Source organism: Engraulis encrasicolus, chromosome 4 (genome assembly GCF_034702125.1).
Source record: "Engraulis encrasicolus isolate BLACKSEA-1 chromosome 4, IST_EnEncr_1.0, whole genome shotgun sequence".
In the NCBI taxonomy this organism is placed as follows: Eukaryota; Metazoa; Chordata; class Actinopteri; order Clupeiformes; family Engraulidae; genus Engraulis; species Engraulis encrasicolus.
Window position 1 is genome coordinate 40,248,138 of NC_085860.1, and position 19,010 is coordinate 40,267,147.

A 19,010-nucleotide genomic window follows, 5' to 3' on the forward strand; every position below is an offset into this window, starting at 1 on the left:
TACAATGTTCACTTGCATGGTTAATTAATACATTGATTCATGTTTCTATTAATTTCACATTAGAACTTGCAAAGATAAGGGACTAAAAAAACATACATTTGCAATTTGGAATATGGGAGGAAGGGGAGTCTTAAAGTAGGTCCCACTCCCAGCAGAAAAGATTGGGAACCAAAGAAGTAGAGAATGCAGAGGAAAAGTGATTAGGGGAGATGAGAAGACTAGGAAATGTGGCAGCCTGTACCTTCTTCTGTGTCCCGTAGGCTTTGTACTCTTTGGTGCGCCGGGACTGCGGATTGCGAGACTGAGACAGAAGCAAAATGCACATATATATTTTTTTTAAATGAAAGTATTATTTTCTTAATTAAATACAAGATATTGTTACAACTGTAGAAAAAGCGTTTGTCAAGTTCACATTCGTGTAAGTGTTATCACAGGCTAACAAGTTCTGTCTAGCATAGTCCTAATGCAATAATTACACTTCATTATTCTTGATTGCCATGTGGCACTTCAATTGTAGCGCTTCCAAAAATTATTTTTTCTATAATAACAACTAAGTGAATCACAAGTTACTTTATATTGAAACTTAAGTTTGTATATGAGCCATTCTCTGCACACACTTATGTCTGTATTCAATACAGTGTATTGTGGGCATTGTATCAACCTTTGGGTTTCCAAGAATCAGCTGAGAATCCGACAACCAATAGGTGCAAAGAGAGGAACAGAGGCATGCATGCAAACACACACGCACGCGTGCGCACACACACGCGCACACCCACATGACATGGCTCACACTCAAGTGAGACCACAGCACCTTTATAAAAACAGTTGTGTGGTGTTTTCTGGGTAATGCGTCATGTTTGTGGCCCATGGCATCCTTCATTGGTGAGGTCACCATTGGGGTGTGTGCGCGTGTGCGTGTGTGTACGTGCCAGCGTGTGTGTGTGTGTGTGTGTGTGTGTGTGTGTGTGTGTGTGTGTGTGTGTGTGTGTGTGTGTGTGTGTGTGTGTGTGTGTGTGTGTGTGTGTGCGTGCCCTGCCTTGAAGCGGTGGCTTCTGTGGTTCTGTGGGCATGCTGCACAGGTGTGAATAGAGTGAGCCGCAGGGGCAGGTCTTAAATATGGGGCCCCAGGCAGAGGGATTATGGCCTCATCCACTATAATTGCACCCAGTGAAACCCAAAGACACGAGCTCTTTTCCAATCCCACTGTGTACTCCTGCTCCAGCCTCTGGGGCTTTCCAGGTGTGACTCAGACAGTGTTGCCAGATTGGGCGGTTTCCCGCCCAATTGGGCTGCTTAGTATGACCGTCTGCTGCGGGTAAAAATTGATTTTGAAGAAAAAACACCCAATTTTTGGCTATAGAAATCAATAGAATTGGGCGGGATTTAGTGCTTCCAAGCGGGTTTTCAGCATTTTTTGGGCTGGAAATCGTCAGCCTCATCTGGCAAACCTGGACTCAGACTGCTAGCTGAATCAGAATCAGTGTGTGTGTATGAGTGTGAGGGTGAGTGTGAGTGTGTGTGTGTGTGCGTGTGCACGACCCTCATCCCTGGTCACACCTCTGCAGTGTTGTGCTTCAACAAAAGTCTTTTTATTGAAGATGAGCGTGTGATGAGTGTGTGTGTACGTGTGTTTTGATGTGTACTGCCTCTGGCTACCTCGTCATGCTGGTGTGTGTGTGTGTGTGTGTGTGTGTGTGTGTGTGTGTGTGTGTGTGTGTGTGTGTGTGTGTGTGTGTGTGTGTGTGTGTGTGTGTGTGTGTGTGTGTGTGTGTGTGTGTGTGTGTGTGTGTTGCAGCCTGTGCTCGTGTATGTAGATCCGACTCCTCACCTGCGCGTAAAGTTCTTGGTGCTGGGCTCGCCCTCTGCAGCTGACATAGTCCCTGATGCTGGCGTAGTCCCTGACGCCGTCACCGCTGCTGCTGCTGCTCCAGCTGCATTTTGCGGTGCCTTGCCGGGCCCCCAGCTGTGCCGGCGGAAGGGCGAGAGGGGCCGCATGGCGGGCCGCAGCAGGGCAGACAGGGCGGGCACCTCCGTCACCCGGTCCTTACGCTCGGCCTCCTCCGCCTCGGCTGGCACAGCAGCGGGCACCGGGCTCGCCTGCCACGAGTCCGCGGAGCTCCAGCTGGACCGGGTGACTGTGGCGTCTGAGGGTGCAGAGGGTGGAGGAGGGTGTGGGTGTGGGTGTTGTGGTAGGTGTGGGCTGCTGGGTGGGTCGTCTGTGGAGGAGGAGGGTGGTGAGGGAGAGGGCAACTCTGTGCCAGTGATGACGGCTGGAGCCAGACTTTCAGCCTGCAAGGAATACAAAAACAGAGGCTGACCTTTAGTAGCTCCAAGAGCTTTAACACTTTGCCAAACAACGACCTTGAGATAGCTAAAATAATGTAGCTGTAGGCAAATGGAGTTAGTTGCTGCTTATTCTGAATGGCCATTTGAAGTCCAGAGCAGTCCAGTGCATACAGCTCCACAAGTCCACGGTTGTCCTCCTCACCCAAAAACACCCATAACCCTCGTTATGCCCGCATAATCTGCCTTTCCCCCCACATATTTGTGTTACCGTTTATGCCTCCATGCTGTATGTAAGTTGGTGTGGATGAAAGCATGTGCTAAAGAAAGATGCAACGACTAAGATATTTACAATGAATAAGAATGATAGCAGGGGAAATAGTAGAGTAGAGTAGAGTAGAGTAGAGTAGAGTAGAGTAGAGTAGAGTAGAGTAGAGTAGAGTAGAGTAGAGTAGAGTAGAGTACAGTACAGTACAGTACAGTACAGTACTTGTATTAATCCAGAGGGAAATGAAGGCGTTTGACAGCTTACATAAATACACAAATACAGACCCAATACACATTATTGCACATTGCAGTAACCATATAGCACACATTAGTAGTCAGAACTGGATAGAGTGACTGGGAATAATACTCAGAATACTCAGACTGTGAACTAAAATAAAAACAAGGTGAGGAGTGAAGTGCAACAGGCAGGCTTCAACTGATCCCCAAAAGAAGGGTACATTCTGTGCACATACCATACTGTACGCTACAGCAATTAGCTTTAACCATCATTAATCCAATTGGCCACATCAGATATGAGAACACTATGCTCCGAAAAACTTACAACAACAAAAAACTTAGAACATTTTTCTAAAAATACTGTTTGACTCTCAGCTGAAGGAATGCCGAAATGATTCACGATAAAAGGAGTGAGCGATTAAAATCGAACTAGAATCGAATCGACTTCCTGTTAGACACGTATTCTAAAGTGAGAATTTTAACGCATTTTAAAGTGAGACTTTTACAAATCTTATGTTTGGGTGTTTATGCTATGCTAAAGAACTACTACTTACGTTACACTTTAAATTGGCTACATTGGGGTCTGAACCTTTTTATGAGCTGCGTCCAGCACACATGTACATGCACGCACGCCTGCACACTTACACGCCTGCATGCGTGCACTAACACACACACACAAACACCCACACAAATGCAAGTGCGTGCACACACACGCAAACACACACAGGCACACAGTTTACGCAGGCAGACATGCTGTAAGAGTTCTTTCCAGGCTCGTAAAGGTTATATAAGAGTTCGGCACAGCACACACCCATGGAGAAGCAGAAGGAAGACATCATCGCCATCATTACCCAAAAGCCGGAGAGAACACTGTGTGTGTGTGTGTGTGTGTGTGTGTGTGTGTGTGTGTGTGTGTGTGTGTGTGTGTGTGTGTGTGTGTGTGTGTGTGTGTGTGTGTGTGTGTGTGTGTGTGTGTGTGTGTGTGTGCACGTGCGTTGCATGCGTGCATTGCGTGCGTGCGTAAGGGGGGTTGGTCATTATCATAAAATACAACATAAAGACCATGAACTCACCATTGTAACTGTGTACCATGCTTGAAAAATCATTGTGCATAATTGGTGTGTGTGTGTGTGTGTGTGTGTGTGTGTGTGTGTGTGTGTGTGTGTGTGTGTGTGTGTGTGTGTGTGTGTGTGTGTGTGTGTGTGTGTGTGTGTGTGTGTGTTGGCTTAAGCACTGACTTGGGAAAAAGAGCCATGGGTGGACTCCTGGAGAGAACAGATCCTTCGACAGAGTTCTGCTAACATGTAACTCTCCTAGTCTAATGCATGCTGTTTCTGCCTCCTTTTTAACTAGCATTTTGTCCCCCTTTTTGGTTGCTTTTCAATATATTCATCATCACAAAATTGCACACTGTGTGTATTATTATTGACTGGGTTTTCTGAAGTTGGAAACCACCGTTTTGCATTCACAGAGGTTTAAGCTAAAATACTTCCATTCAACCTGTGTTGATGCTATAATTGCGTGTGTGTGTGTGTGTGCTACTTGTTAGCAATAAGTCCCAGTCTATTCAACATCGACATATCTTTTCTATTATATTGTGATGAGTGCATTTCTAATTTTGCCCGTGTGTGTGTGTGTGTGTGTGTGTGTGTGTGTGTGTGTGTGTGTGTGTGTGTGTGTGTGTGTGTGTGTGTGTGTGTGTGTGTGTGTGTGTGTGTGTGTGTGTGTGTGTGTGTGTGTGTGTGTGAGCTACTTGTTAGCAATAAGTCCCAGTCTATTCAACATCGACATGTCTTTTCTATTATATTGTGATGAGTGCATTTCTAATTTTGCCCGAGTGTGTGTGTGTGTGTGTGTGTGTGTGTGTGTGTGTGTGTGTGTGTGTGTGTGTGTGTGTGTGTGTGTGCGTGTGCGTGTGTGTGTGCGTGCGTGTGTGTGTGCGTGTGTGCGCGCGCGCGTGTGTGTGTGTGTGTGTGTGTGTGTGTATGTGTGTGTGTGTCTAAGGTGGTCTGGTCATTTAGTCATGATTGTTCTCTGCCAGGAGGGTTGCTGATGTCATATAATGATGTCAGCGGAGGAGAGGGAGAGAAAAAGGGAAGAGGAGAAGTGAGTAAGAGAGATGAAGAAAGCGAGATGAAGAAAGAGGTGAGAGGGATTGAGAGAAAGAGAGTGAGGGGGAGAGAAATGGGGGAAAAGAGACACAGAGAAACAGACTGAGAAAACATTTGGATTTGTACGAGTGACGAAGTGAGTGTGTGTGAATGTACTGAAAAGATATTTATAGGCTTGCCAATGCCAAAGGAGATGAAAATGGACATTCAACCACAACTGCTCCTTCACAGGAGAACAGGGCTAGTTTCACACGCACACATACATACAATGGAACATACAGCATAAGCATACACACATCCATACAGACATGTATGCATGCACGCACACACACACACACACAGACACGCGCGCACCAAGCTGTACACATGCACGCATACGTACCTACACACACACCCTTACCTTAGGCTCAGTAACCAGGTCTGTGATTCCATCTGCCAGGGTGTGGGGTTGCTCATCTGATCCCGCAGCAACGTTCTCTGACGCTGAACACACAGGGACGTCTGTAGATGACACATCAAGGTCAGACGCATGAAATCACACGTACCATCCAGTATATATATACACACAATTGCCTCTTTACCACTGCCGGGTTTCTGATAGGCCTACAGCTCGACACAGCACGACTCGGCTGCCACTTTCTGCTCTTCGATTGAGCTGTGTCATGCCCAATCGAAACTCGAAAAGTGGTAGCCGAGTCGCGCTGCGTCGCGCTGTAGGCCTATCAGACGACTGGGAGTTGAAAAGGGGCAAATACTGTATGTAAATACCTGGCAGAAATGCAATGAACCTGAAGTGTGTGGGGCAATGCAATTGAAGGAGAGCTTACACAAACACAGACATGAACACACAAGCAGAAACAGAATTGTGAGGCACCTCTACAATAATAACCTTAACTTGTCCCAGCCTGAAAAGAACCAAACTGGGCCCTACCCATCACTGCTCTGTGACACTGCAAGCACGGGGCGTAGGCAAATGTATCCATGCGGGTAAGAAAATACGAAAACACATTATTCCTTTCACACCAAAGCGCGGTGACAGCCCATTGCATGGACAACTGCAAACCGCAACTTCAAAATAGAACTCAAGTCTTATTTTCTTGCTATGAACAGGGTCCTGTTGAAATGAATGGCCCAAAACATGGACAGAGGGCTGGGCTTCTCGCGGACAAAACGTGCATGCAGATTCAGAATGTGCAGTGTGAAAAGGACAACTGGAGAGGCTGTGAACCTCTCGCGCTCGCTCTGCCCCCGTCCCGTCCCCGTGAGCAGTCATAGTGCAGTCCAAACCCTTTCCTGCTTTACTCAGCAGCACCCATCCCATCCCAACCCAACCCAACCCTGCCCTGTAGCCCTGTAGCCCTGTACAGCTCTTGACAGGCCAAGCCAGGCCAACACAGACCAGCCTGTAGCCTGTCACAGTAACAGCTCAAGTAGAGCTCTTCAGTGGCCTTGCAAAACATCAGACAACAGCCGGTAACTCCCCTCAGACAGCTATGATAGCAGAGCATCTCTACAGTATGTCAGGAAGGACAGCTAAGTAAGCTAGCACAGCTAACAAGGCCAACTGAGTAAAATGTAAAAAATAACATGAACACGTGACAAATAATGTTCAAATAATTATCTTAATTATTTCAAAATTATTATCCTAACTCTTGATCTTGAGCTACGTAGCTGAGCAAAGCTATGATACAGTATTTACTCTAGCTCGCACGACATCGCAGCCCACACTAGCAGAGGCCAACCGAGGCCAAATCGAGGCCAAACCGAGGCCAGTGGAGGCTCAGAGGGGAGGCCAGAGGCCCTGCCCTTCCCAGGCCAGTGTGAGTGGGGGAGGAGGCCGAGGCGGCCGCTGTGGGATTGCCTCTCTCGCCTGCAATCGGCCGCAGCGACAGGATGTTGAGGTCATCCTTGCAAACAGATGACCTTATTCAATTGGTCAGACAGATTCTTTTTTCCCCCTCTCTTCGTTCTGTTATTTATTATCACAAGGAAACCATCCATCCAGTTCTACTGTGTGTCTGTATGAGTGGATGTGCTTTGACTGTCTGTCCCAGTATTGGCATTCGTATCATTGTGATCTGACTGTGTGTGTGTGTGTGTGTGTGTGTGTGTGTGTGTGTGTGTGTGTGTGTGTGTGTGTGTGTGTGTGTGTGTGTGTGTGTGTGTGTGTGTGTGTGTGTGTGTGTGTGTGTGTGTGTGTGTGTGTGTGTGTGTGTGTGTGTGTGTGTGTGTGTACTGTTGGACATGTGTTTTGGAGTCCACAGTCCAGTCTGGAGAGAGCATCCTTGTCCAGTGGATGACACAGAGCAGGGCATTTGACAGAGAAAATCCCATTACACTGATGCTGATTAGATTGTGCTGTAAGCCAATTCAGCTCTCCATAGTAGCAGCACATGACATGACAGGCAAGATATGGCACAAAACACACTGAGCAGCTGACAAAGACCAAAGTAGTTACCCCGACTAGCGGCCACGCTATAACCAAAAGCGCACACACATTTGAAAAAACACACAAGGCAATGCACCAGTTGAATCTATACAAAGATACAGTACTGTGTGTTTTGTTGAATACAACTAAGACAGACACTAGGGTAGGCAATTTAAACATGATAAACATTACATTGTGAGATTCCATTCATCAAACTGTATGCTCATCTTGTGGTGTCATTATTGTATGATTTAAATCATCAGTTGAATTTCACAAAGCATTACAAGCTCCTGAATCATATAAAGTTAATATGAAAATGACTTTTTTTGTCATTGTATTTTTGTATGGCCAAGACGCTTATTATTCGTCTTTAGGAACATCTCCAAAGGTAGACAGAGAAAATTATTTTTGACTGTACCTAATAGCAGGTTATACTGTAACAGTCATACTCAGACTAGTACTTTGGACACCGTATTGCTGCCAGTAATATTTGGAATAGCAGAACAAGTAGCGATAGCTCACCTGAAAACAATGTTGCATAACACACGCACGCACACACACACGCACTCACGCACACACACACACACACACACACACACGAACACACACACACACACACACACACAAACACACACACACACACGAATACACACAAACACACACACACACACACGAACACACACACACACACACACACACACACACACACACACACACACACACACACACACACACACACACACACACACACACACACACACACACACACACACACACACACACACACACACACACACACACGCACACACACACACACACACACACACACACACACACACTATTAGACCCGCAGTGATCCAGGAAAATCATCTGTAGTTGGGACTGGTAGAGTGACATTAACAGTGACTGTAGGAGTGTCTATTTGGTGTCATCACACTGCCCTATTAAGACCAGAGCCTGGGGGAGCTGACAGCTCGTGACAACCAAAACAAGTCAGCAGAACAATACTACAGAGTGAAGAGATCCCATTACATTACATTGTACTATAATTATTTAGGAGACACTTTTATCCAGCCGTGGCCTAATGGTTAAGGAGGTGGACTTAAGATCAGAGGTTCGAGATTCAAATAAGATTCAGAGATTTTAATCCCATCCTTACGACCCCATATATGGCCGAAGGGGCCTTCAGGATGATGGCACCTAACCCCACATTGCTCCAGGGACTGTAACCAATACCCTGAAAAATAACTTTGTTAAAGTTGCTGTGTCGGCTAAGTGTAATGTAACCTATGAGTCGAAGGCCGTTTATGGCCCTTAAGGCCGTCTTATCCGGCTCCTGACAGAATTTTGATGTTATGCAGTTACACATGAAATATAACATGTTTTGTAAAGAAATTATAGAAATAACATTTGCAATACAATTAAGTTATATATTTCCGGGGACCTAGTGAAGGTGGGGTCTGTTGTTAAGGTGCTCGCCTTCAATATAGGCATAAAGTGCAGGGGGAAATGCTGGTTTGTGTTCGTAGTATGGCCCTTGGAGGACTTCATAGAATTTGAAGTGGCCCCTCGAATGAAAAGGGTTTCCCACCCCTGACCAAAGTGTTAGCCCATAGCTGCCACACAGATAGGAAAACACACCGACCAACAGCTGCAACGGCAAACACAGGTAATCACAACAAGACGATACCGCCGGCCAGGCCAGGCAAGCACGAAAGAACACGCTCGTGAGCTAGCCATCATCAGCCTATGATTAGTCATCTCCAAACCCATCCATAAGCATGTCAGGCCTGTTTACCGTGGTGCATGTCAGCATCTTGTACCCAGCTCAATTACAGGCCGCCGATGGGCTTTTTGGAGCTGTAATAACGAGGGACATGATGCATGTGCATCTGATGTCATTTTTTTTTTCCTACAGCTGACAGTTGTCAGATTGCATGTTTTTTTCCAGCATGGTGGGCCAAATAATCATAAATACATCATGGGGATTCCGATGAGATTTGAGGAAGGGGGAAAACAAAATGGCAACGTGTTGCATGACCAGTTTAACAGACACACAGTCAGACACACACACACACACAAAATGACAGTGTGCTACACGGCTAGCTAAAAGCACACACAGCCTCTCTCGCTCGCTCGCTCGCTCGCTCGCTCGCACGCACGCACACACGCACACGCACACGCACACAAACACACACACACACAAACAAATACAAAAACAAAACAAACAAACAAACCGCTAAATACACACAGATATTCCCATTAGAAACTGCTGGTCTGTGCAACAAGTATTCAGTTCTTACCAGAGCATTCCTTACTGTTCTTCTGCAAGTCACTCTCTGCACATGAATCCACTGCGTAGAACACCTCCGTCTGCCTGTGGATCTGAGGGAAAAGGAAAAAAGATAACTATTAGTATTCTCTACAAGTCAGTCACAACATACCAATTCAAAGCATACAAAGGCCTAAATAACGAAGCGTGTGCATGCGCACGCACGCACACGCGCAGGTGCAGGCGCACACGCACACACACAGACACAGTATCTACAGTACACAATCCATAATCCTACTACTCACAGACAATAAGACCTGAACTTAAATAAGTTACACAGCCACCTTGTTCTGGGAAAAGGCCGTCAAACTTCCTGAGTCAGAACAGCCTACAGTAAGACACTGCAAACTGTCTGGGGTCAGTGACAGCTCACTCTGAGGTTCCTCTCGCGCAAGTAATGCACATGAGTCACATTGGGCTCTTGAAGGCCTCTGACATAAACGGCAGTGGATGACGAGGGGGGGGGGGGGTGTTGGGCAGTGACGCTATAAGCAAAAGTCATGGAGGAAGACAGTGAATGAGACCTTGACCTTATTCGCCTCCCCCTCGCACACCCACACATAGTACACTGTACACAAGCTGCTACTGGATGTGTGCACGCATGTGTGTGTGTGTGTGTGTGTGTGTGTGTGTGTGTGTGTGTGTGTGTGTGTGTTATTTTGGTCAAAATCATAATCATGATTATTAATCACGATGATTGATTTTTGCAGATTTTTTTGAAAATTATAACAAGACGAAATATAACCAAGAATGAATTACATACGGGATGAGCAAAATAAAATTAATTGTAATAATTATATAAAGGCAATAGCATGAAACTCAAGTGGACAGATTTCTGGCCAGAAACACCAGCCTGTCAGTATGTTCTGGCTTCAAGGACGCTCTCAAAAGTAGGTCACTATTGCCATGATTAAATCACGATTAAAATCGTAAATTCGATTTCACTATTTTATCACGATTTTGAATATTTTTCGATTAATTGTGCAGCCCTGGTGTGTGTGTGTGTGTGTGTGTGTGTGGGTGTGTGTGTGTCATTAGCTCTGTTTATAAACTCAAAGGCCAACGGTCCACAGCTGCTGTGATACACTAACACACACACAAACAACACACACAATCGAATACAAAAACACATCAACATGCACAGAAATCACGGAACCATCATGAAGTCTAACAAACCTATGGGCTTCAGCAAACTAGCGCAGAATTAAATTGATACTCAACACATGAAAGATGACGTTAAGTTAAAAGAGGTATGCCCTTCATTCAGAGCAATGTGTAATGTTGAACAGTCAGAATTGGACAATTATGTATTGCTCAAAGACTAGCGTCGCAAACTAGAAGCATGAAGCATACAATGTTCATTTTGGGATGAAGTGTGTGGTAGTGAGCGTTGAGTAGCCTACGTAGATGTGTATTGGGGTGCGTGGTGGGAGAGACTTCAGTGCCACTGATGACCCCCGCCAGACATAAGTCACCACACACACACGCATGCACACACACACACGCTCACACAGTACACACACACACACAGTACATACGCACGCACGTGCGCGCGCGCGCGCACACACACACACACACAGTACACACACACACACTACACACAGTACACACACAGTACACACGCAAGCACGCGCACACACACAGTACACACACACACAGTACACACAGTACACACAGTACACACAGTACACACACACACACACACACACCAACTCTGCGCCCCAATCAGAGTGAGAAACAAGTCCAGAGGGGCTCTGTTCCTCTGCAAAAATGGGGAAATACACATTCATAATCTCCAGAGACAAAAGCCATGTCTGTGAAAGCCTCGCACACTCACACACTGAGTGGGACTGCGAACTGGCCAGGACAGGACAATGGCGGCAGTAAGAGTGGCGACAAAGAGGGCATTGCTGACCAACTTTTTATGAGCAGTAAATGAGGCAATGAAGTCACTCGTTTCTCCTCTACCGCGCACACACGCGCGCGCGCGCACACACACACACGTGCACACGCACACACGCGCACACGTGAACAGAATGTACAGATGGCCGTGTGACTGGGGCCTGCTGGCCACCACAGCACAGTCCACTGCCGATGAAAAAATATACAGTCTCCCTGAGCATGTAGCGAGGGGGCGGGGAGTGGGCGAAACGAAAGACAGGGAAGCATGCATGAGTGTTTTGTGAGCTAATGTCCTCCAGCTGGATGTGTGTGTGTGTGTGTGTGTGTGTGTGTGTGTGTGTGTGTGTGTGTGTGTGTGTGTGTGTGTGTGTGTGTGTGTGTGTGTGTGTGTGTGTGTGTGTGTGTGTGTGTGTGTGTGTATGCCTGTGCGTGTTTGAGTGTAACTGTACACACGTGCATGTGTTTTCAGATGCATTTGTATGTGTGCATGTGCATTTGCGTGTCTGTGCAATTGTGTGTCTGTTTGTGGGCATAGAATTCTGTCCTGTCTTGCACTTTAATGTCAGTCTGTAAATGTCAGTCCTGTGTCTGTAAATGTCAGTCCTGTGCATGTCTATGTCCTGGCATGGTATAGAGAGAGAAACGTAATTTCATGTTCCTTGTATGACTTGTGCATGTGAAGAAAGCGACAATAAAAGCTGACTTGACTTGACTTGATTCTGCATCAGCACAACTTCACATCTGTTTGTTACTGCCCATCATTAAGGTCCCTCATTCAACCCACTCAGGGTCATTTAATCTGAACACACCAAACCACCAACTCATATCATTTGCATACAGATCTGGAACAGGAAAGGGCTGTACATGATAAAAGTGAGTAGCAGCGCATTTATTGTGTCAGTGCAATGCTCATGCAAACATGCTAACTTGGGAAAAGGGATCACCAGCATATAGCTAACTATGTATTGTGTTTGTTTACCGGATGTAATTTGTTTACTGACATGAAGAAAGAAAGAAAGAAAGAAAGAAAGAAAGAAAGAAAGAAAGAAAGAAAGAAAGAAAGAAAGAAAGAAAGAAAGAAAGAAAGAAAGAAAGAAAGAAAGAAAGAAAGAAAGAAAGAAAGAAAGAAAGAAAGAAAGAAAGAAACCTACTTATATTGCATGAAAGCACAGTTGCTCTGTAATATTAAGCACAAATCAGTTAAGATTTAGCACATCATTGTGAGGTTTGACTGACACACCCTGAATATTCTGAGGTTACCGCGGTGCTGGTGGTCTAAATTTACACAGTGTACACCTCTTCACTGTTAGTAGGTCTGGGGCTAGATACAGCCTGAAAAGATACAGATACGCTCTCTTTCTCTCTCTCTCTCTCAAACACACACACAAACTCACGCACACACACACACTAGGTGACTCTACTGGGGAATGTGTCTTGTGTCTTTCTCTAAGTATTCATAAGTGCTCCAAAAATACCCCATGACTTACCACCGTAAGTACACGGTAAAGGCAGCCAAATCTATGGCAGCTCACACTGCACAGGCCCGCAAGTGCACTTCCACGCAGCCACAGGAGTTACCATACAAGTACTGGAGGAGATGGATCAGGGAAATCCACAGACCTACCCCCTGGAGAACTTTCCAGACACTTCCTCTGGGCAATACCAGTCACTAACAAAGCACAACTAAACACAAGGCATTTTGCTATACTCAGATTGTTTACTGCAATCATGTGCAATTATGTGTATTAGGTCTTTGTGCGTATGCCTTGTATCTACAGTATGCTTTGTGTCTATGTATCTATGTAAGCTGTCAGACACCTTAATTTCCATCTGGATTAATAAAAGTACTCTACTCTACTCTACTCTACTCTACTAGCAACACTGGTGCTAATCAGAAATATATAAATATAAATATATAATGCATACTCTGCACTGTGTGCCACCTTACTTTCTATTGCTTGACAAAACTTTACTACCATAGGACTACACTAGCACAACATTGCATAGAATCAATACCTTACGGACTTGCCGTTTTGATGACAAAAAAAACTAAACAAAGAGTTTAAATAAACTACCAAGACAGATTCAGTCTGACTGACAATTAAAGATGGGATATTTTTTTTATCATACAGTAGACTCTTCACATAGACTTCAGTGAAGTTACCATACAAGCACTGGAGAAGATGGGGGGAGTACACATCCTGTCATGCAAAGGAAATGTAAACAACGACGTAATGCAGGTAGCGTGCACCATGACACGTCTTTTGACAGTTGACAGTCCTAACATCAAGCCCTATAGCCCGAGGTCTGGTGTGAACTCCGTTGCATATTGGAGAACTGTAGGCATTGTTTGTAATGTGTATAGTCATTGGTGCTTAGGGGTTTCTTCAGAAACTCTAGTAGACCACACTGAGGAGACTTGTCAGCCCAAAACACATACAATGCTGCCTTTCTGTGAGGACAAATGGGAAGTGATTCCCTCATTAATTACCATAACAATGGAGAACATGGGTAGAGAGAGTGCCCAAAGTGCAGTGGTTCACGCATAGCACTCCAATCAACAGAGAGGTGTCAAAGCATAAGCCTTGCATTACCAGTGTGTAGATATACTAGCCCACTGACAGCTTTGGACGGGCCCAGGACAAGGTCATCTGAGAGGCCCACCACACTAAATGCATATAATGAAATGAGAACCCAATTGTGGGCCCCCCTCTGTATCTGGGCCCGGGACAACAGGCAGATCTCTTTGCCCCTTTACACATAGTAGGCTAAAAAGGCTTTTAAAAAACCTCACCAAACTCTCAGACCCTCACTATACTCCATACACCAACCATCTTCACATTCAGACTAAACATACACACACTTAACATAGGCTATATCTTAATGGGGAAACTCCCAATGATGCCTATTATTACGCAACTACGCTAGACTGGGCCCAGACCAAACCCCTCCCTATAGCTACAGCTAACTAACCTGCCATGTTTCTGGAACCTTTGGTCTCATCCTCAGTAAGAAATTGAGCACAATGTCTTCACCATCAACAAAATATGATATTAAGAGAACAGGTATTCATACATGCAGCAGAGTAAAATTCCTCTTGTCAACCATCCTGCCCACACAGGCTGAAGCTAACTCCCTCCCTCACACACAGACAAACATGTATACATATAAACATTGTTATTACGGAAACTCACACTCACACAGAGAGCCATGCACTCAGTCTCAGTGGCACACATACAGTAGGCTACACACTGAAAACGCACACACGCACACACACACGCACACACACACACGCGCGCGCACGCACGCACGCACGCACGCACGCACGCACGCACGCACACACACACACACACACACACACACACACACACGCACACATGCACACACGCACACACACGTGCATGCATTACAGAAATTAGTGAAATTACAGTAACAGGGCTGAATGCAATGCAATGGTGAGAGCCATGCAATAGTGTTGCGTGCTGCAGGCCCCTTCCCCATTGGACAAGTAGAGAGGTGCTCCACCCGCATCACCGAGCCAAGAAGCACAGAGGAAAAAGAACCGTGGCAAACTCCGTATACACGTGCAGGCTCCCGCTCTCTCTTTCTTGCACATGCACGCACTCACGCACGCACGCACTCACGCACATGCACGCACATGCACACACGCACACACCCACACGGTCACACACACACACACACACACACATGCGCACTCGCACGCACACGCACGCATCACACCGGCCCACACATATCTACACACACAAGCTTTACGCGGAAACACACAAACTTTACTTTGAGAAGCCGACAGCTCCAACTGTTTTTGCAGACAGACACAATCGGTAATTGTGAGTGAGGCTCTCAGCAGACCATGACTGTGTGTTCAGGAATGCCACTCCTCGCAAGGAGCTCCACACATACTTATCTGCACAGACACGCCGACAAATAAAAGTCATTGCACAAAAAAGTATACCCTTCAGACACCCACACCCACACACCCAAAGACACCCTACACGGCATGTGGAGCTGCGTGAGCACCATTTACCCATGGTGCCCTGCTCTGCTCAAATCCGCTCAGCTCCTTGCTGCTTGGCTGTGACAACTCCAAAAACAAAAAAAAACCAGCATTGATACTGGAGAAGGATGGTGATGACCAAACTGTTCCTTGCACATAAAATATCCAGCGTCATAACGCATAACACAAATCCAGATGGCAGATGGGTGGTTTTCCTCCTTTCTCTCTCTCTCTCCCTCCCTACTTCGCTCTCCCCTCTCCGCTTCTCTGTCCACTAACGGCTAAACCACCGCCGACTTTCCATATGAAACCAGAGCTCCACAGTTCCGCAGGGACGGCACACATCTGGACACAGCGGTGGCGAGAGGGGGGAGAGAGAGAGAGAGAGAGAGAGAGAGAGAGAGAGAGAGAGAGAGAGAGAGAGAGAGAGAGAGATAGAGACAGAGAGACAGAGAGATGGACAGACTTCAAAAGTTGTACCTTGAGAAGTACCACGTCCATGGCCGTGTCCCCGCGGGTACACAGGCTGTACCTCCGACGGTGCCTCTCGTACATCTTCTTCTGTCGCTGCTATGAGCCAGGGCGGGTATCCATCCGCATGAAGCCCGCACAACAACAAAAACCCTCTTCGCTCTTTACACTTCCACTCGAAGTTTCACGCTTTCTTCATCTTCCTCCACCCATGGCATAAAGAAGGGGATAGTGAGAGAGCAACAGTAAGAGCAGCCGTCCACTAAACAGATCCCGATCACATCTGTGCTCTGGGAGGCAGCCCCTCCTGCCTGCCTGCCTGCCCGCACGCCCGCCTCTTTCTCTCAATATCTCTCCTCCCTCCCTCCCTCCGGCTTTCTCTCTGTGCCTCTATCTCCGTTTCGTCTCGTGTGCTCTCTGACTCCCTCCCCTTTTTGCTTCAGCCTCCTTCTCCAGAGGGCTTTCCCCCTTTTGCACACACAGACACAGACACAGACACAGACACAGACACAGACACAGACACACACACTTCCTCTGTTCCTCCTCCCTCTTTCCTTCCTTCTCTCTCTCTCTCTCTCCCCCATTGCTCCTTTACTCCATGAAGCAGTTACCTCCGGTCAACCCGCCCTCTCCTCTTCCTTCCACATGGCTCTTCTGCCTGAGGCAAAAGACATTTGTTGCCATGTATACATCTGTGTTTGGTAGCGAAAAGACGTACTCTGGAATATAATTCTTATTGTGGTTTATTTGGGAGACGCTCACAAGATGGCTTAGGTTGAAATCACAATAAGATTTACCTTCCAGAGTCTTGGGCGCACCTCCTCTCCAAGACCCCTGTTCAACATCTTCCTTTTCTCTCTCGCTCGATTCCAATCCTCATCAATCTTTTTCTCTCTTTCTTTCTTTCATTCCCTCTCTGGCTCGCTCTCCCACTCACTCGTTCTTCTAAGGGCCGTGTAGGCTGGTCTCATAAAGAGAGCCTCTATGATGACTGCACAATGAGCACTCATTGAACAGAGGGTTTTGGGTCCTCCCTCTCCACACGAAGAGGGGGAGAGAGAGAGAGAAAGAGAGAGAAAGAGAGAGAGAGAGAGAGAGAGAAAGAAAGAGAGAAAGAAAGAGAGAGAGAGAGAGAGAGAGAGAGAGGGAGAGAGAGAGAGAGAGAGAGAGAGGGAGAGGGAGACAGAGAGAGAGAGCGAGAGAGAGAGAGAGAGAGAGAGAGAGAGAGAGAGCAAGAGCGAGAGAGCGAGAGAGCGAGAATAAAAAAAGATGAGAGCGAGTAAGAGGACAACAGGACATCCTCATTGAACTGCCCTGAATAGAATAGTGTGTGTGGCTGGGAGGAGTGAGGGGGGTGGGGTCACACCAACATAGAAACTAGATTGACTGACTGGATTGATCAGGAAATGAGGGATCAATCCTCACTGCAACACACAGGAAACTAGTGTTCCCCTCTCGCTGAGGACGGACGCAACCCCTCAGCCCCAGCACCGGACAGTGGACACAACATCATCAGCTAATCAGCACATGACTCAGGACATCAGGCCGGGGAGTCAGCAGTCGCCTGGACAGAGTCCACGGCAACACCATAGCAACGGCTACAAACAGAACCTCGGGGCAGTGACGTGCATAAGCTGAAGCTGTCGCTTGCTGCTGGATCATCATTGCTGACCTCAGGTCTGGGGTGCATTTCTCAAAACCAAAAGTTGCTTACTACATTAGCTACTTTGTTGTTTTCAATGCATTTTCCCATTGGCAACTACCGAAGTTGCTAACAGGCTAACAACTTCTCTTTTGAGAAATGCAACCCCTGGGCTTGACCTGCTCCGACACGGGAAAGCAGAGCAGGGCAGAGAGGAGAGGAGAGGAGAAGAGGCATGTTGTCAGCCATGCCGCTAGGTAAACAGATGAGGGGAGCAGGGAAAGGACAGGAAGTCAAAACGGGTGATGAAAGAGAGAGGGAGGGCGTGAGAGATCAAGAAGAGGTGATTCTTTCAAAACATCGCCTGCATGTATTTTACTTAGGGTGCGATTGTAAACTGCCACTCTCAGTGCTCCAAGCACACAACAGTCAGAGCTCTGATTGCCAAACCATTTGTAAATTCCAAGCACCCACTTGTTCGTTTATCAAGAGTAGAATGCCAGTTTTAAGTGCAGTATTCTCTTTACAGTTAGTCAGACTGAATCTATGAATGCACCGTTAGCCGTTTAATTGCCATGCTACTGTCTGATGTCAGGTAGTGCATAACACTAGGCCATTGGATGTTGTACAGTAAAAGTTTGTCCAACACACATGCACACGAGGGAACTTGTGCCCAATGCAGATCTTTTGTATGAGCTGAGAGGCAAACATCCAACCAGCCAAATAGCTAAGGGCAAATGGTGGGGGATGGAGTGCAATTTCTGGAAAATGGCAACTTCTAGAAAGTGCCTTTCTATTTGTTTGAAGCCAACAAGCCTACCCCCAACACACACACACACCCACACACACAAGCACTTGGAGCATGCTTGTGTGTACATGCATGTGTGTGTACATGCTCACAGCACTAATATGAAACACGCATGGAAAAACACGCATACACTGTTAAAAAAAATATGCACGCAGGGAAACACACCCACACCTGGACGGCCTTCTCCCCAAAACAATGCTTTTCTGTTTCCTCAGCCCAAGGCTACCCTTAGCTAAGACACACCTTGTTGCGAGGCAGCACACACACACATAATGAGAAGCAGTGCACCCACCCAGGCCTCACACGCATACAAGCTCGCTCGCTCTCTCTCTCTCTCTCTCACACACACACACCCATACAAAGCTCTGTTTGCAGAACAAGTTCAGACGCATCAGAATACACCTTCAGAGAGAGGACAGAAGGTATAATCGCACGAGGAAAAAGCCATTGTGTGTGTGTGTGTGTGTGTGTGTGTGTGTGTGTGTGTGTGTGTGTGTGTGTGTGTGTGTGTGTG

At 46.6% G+C, this 19,010-nt stretch overlaps 1 protein-coding gene across 4 annotated transcripts in view; it reads right to left on the reverse strand.

Moving 5' to 3' along the window:
* Window positions 1–19,010, reverse strand: part of akap13 (A-kinase anchoring protein 13) — a 151,406-nt gene that overhangs the window by 53,033 nt on the left and 79,363 nt on the right. For 3 of the 4 annotated variants that reach the window (XM_063197420.1, XM_063197417.1, XM_063197416.1), the window contains exons 9-12: window positions 9,630–9,711; window positions 5,299–5,399; window positions 1,829–2,289; window positions 242–301 (exon numbers count right to left, since the gene is read on the reverse strand). In XM_063197420.1, the coding sequence (XP_063053490.1) occupies window positions 242–301; window positions 1,829–2,289; window positions 5,299–5,399; window positions 9,630–9,711 (704 nt within the window). The remainder of the gene's footprint in view (window positions 1–241; window positions 302–1,828; window positions 2,290–5,298; window positions 5,400–9,629; window positions 9,712–19,010) is intronic. The other variant, XM_063197419.1, reaches the window with a different exon arrangement.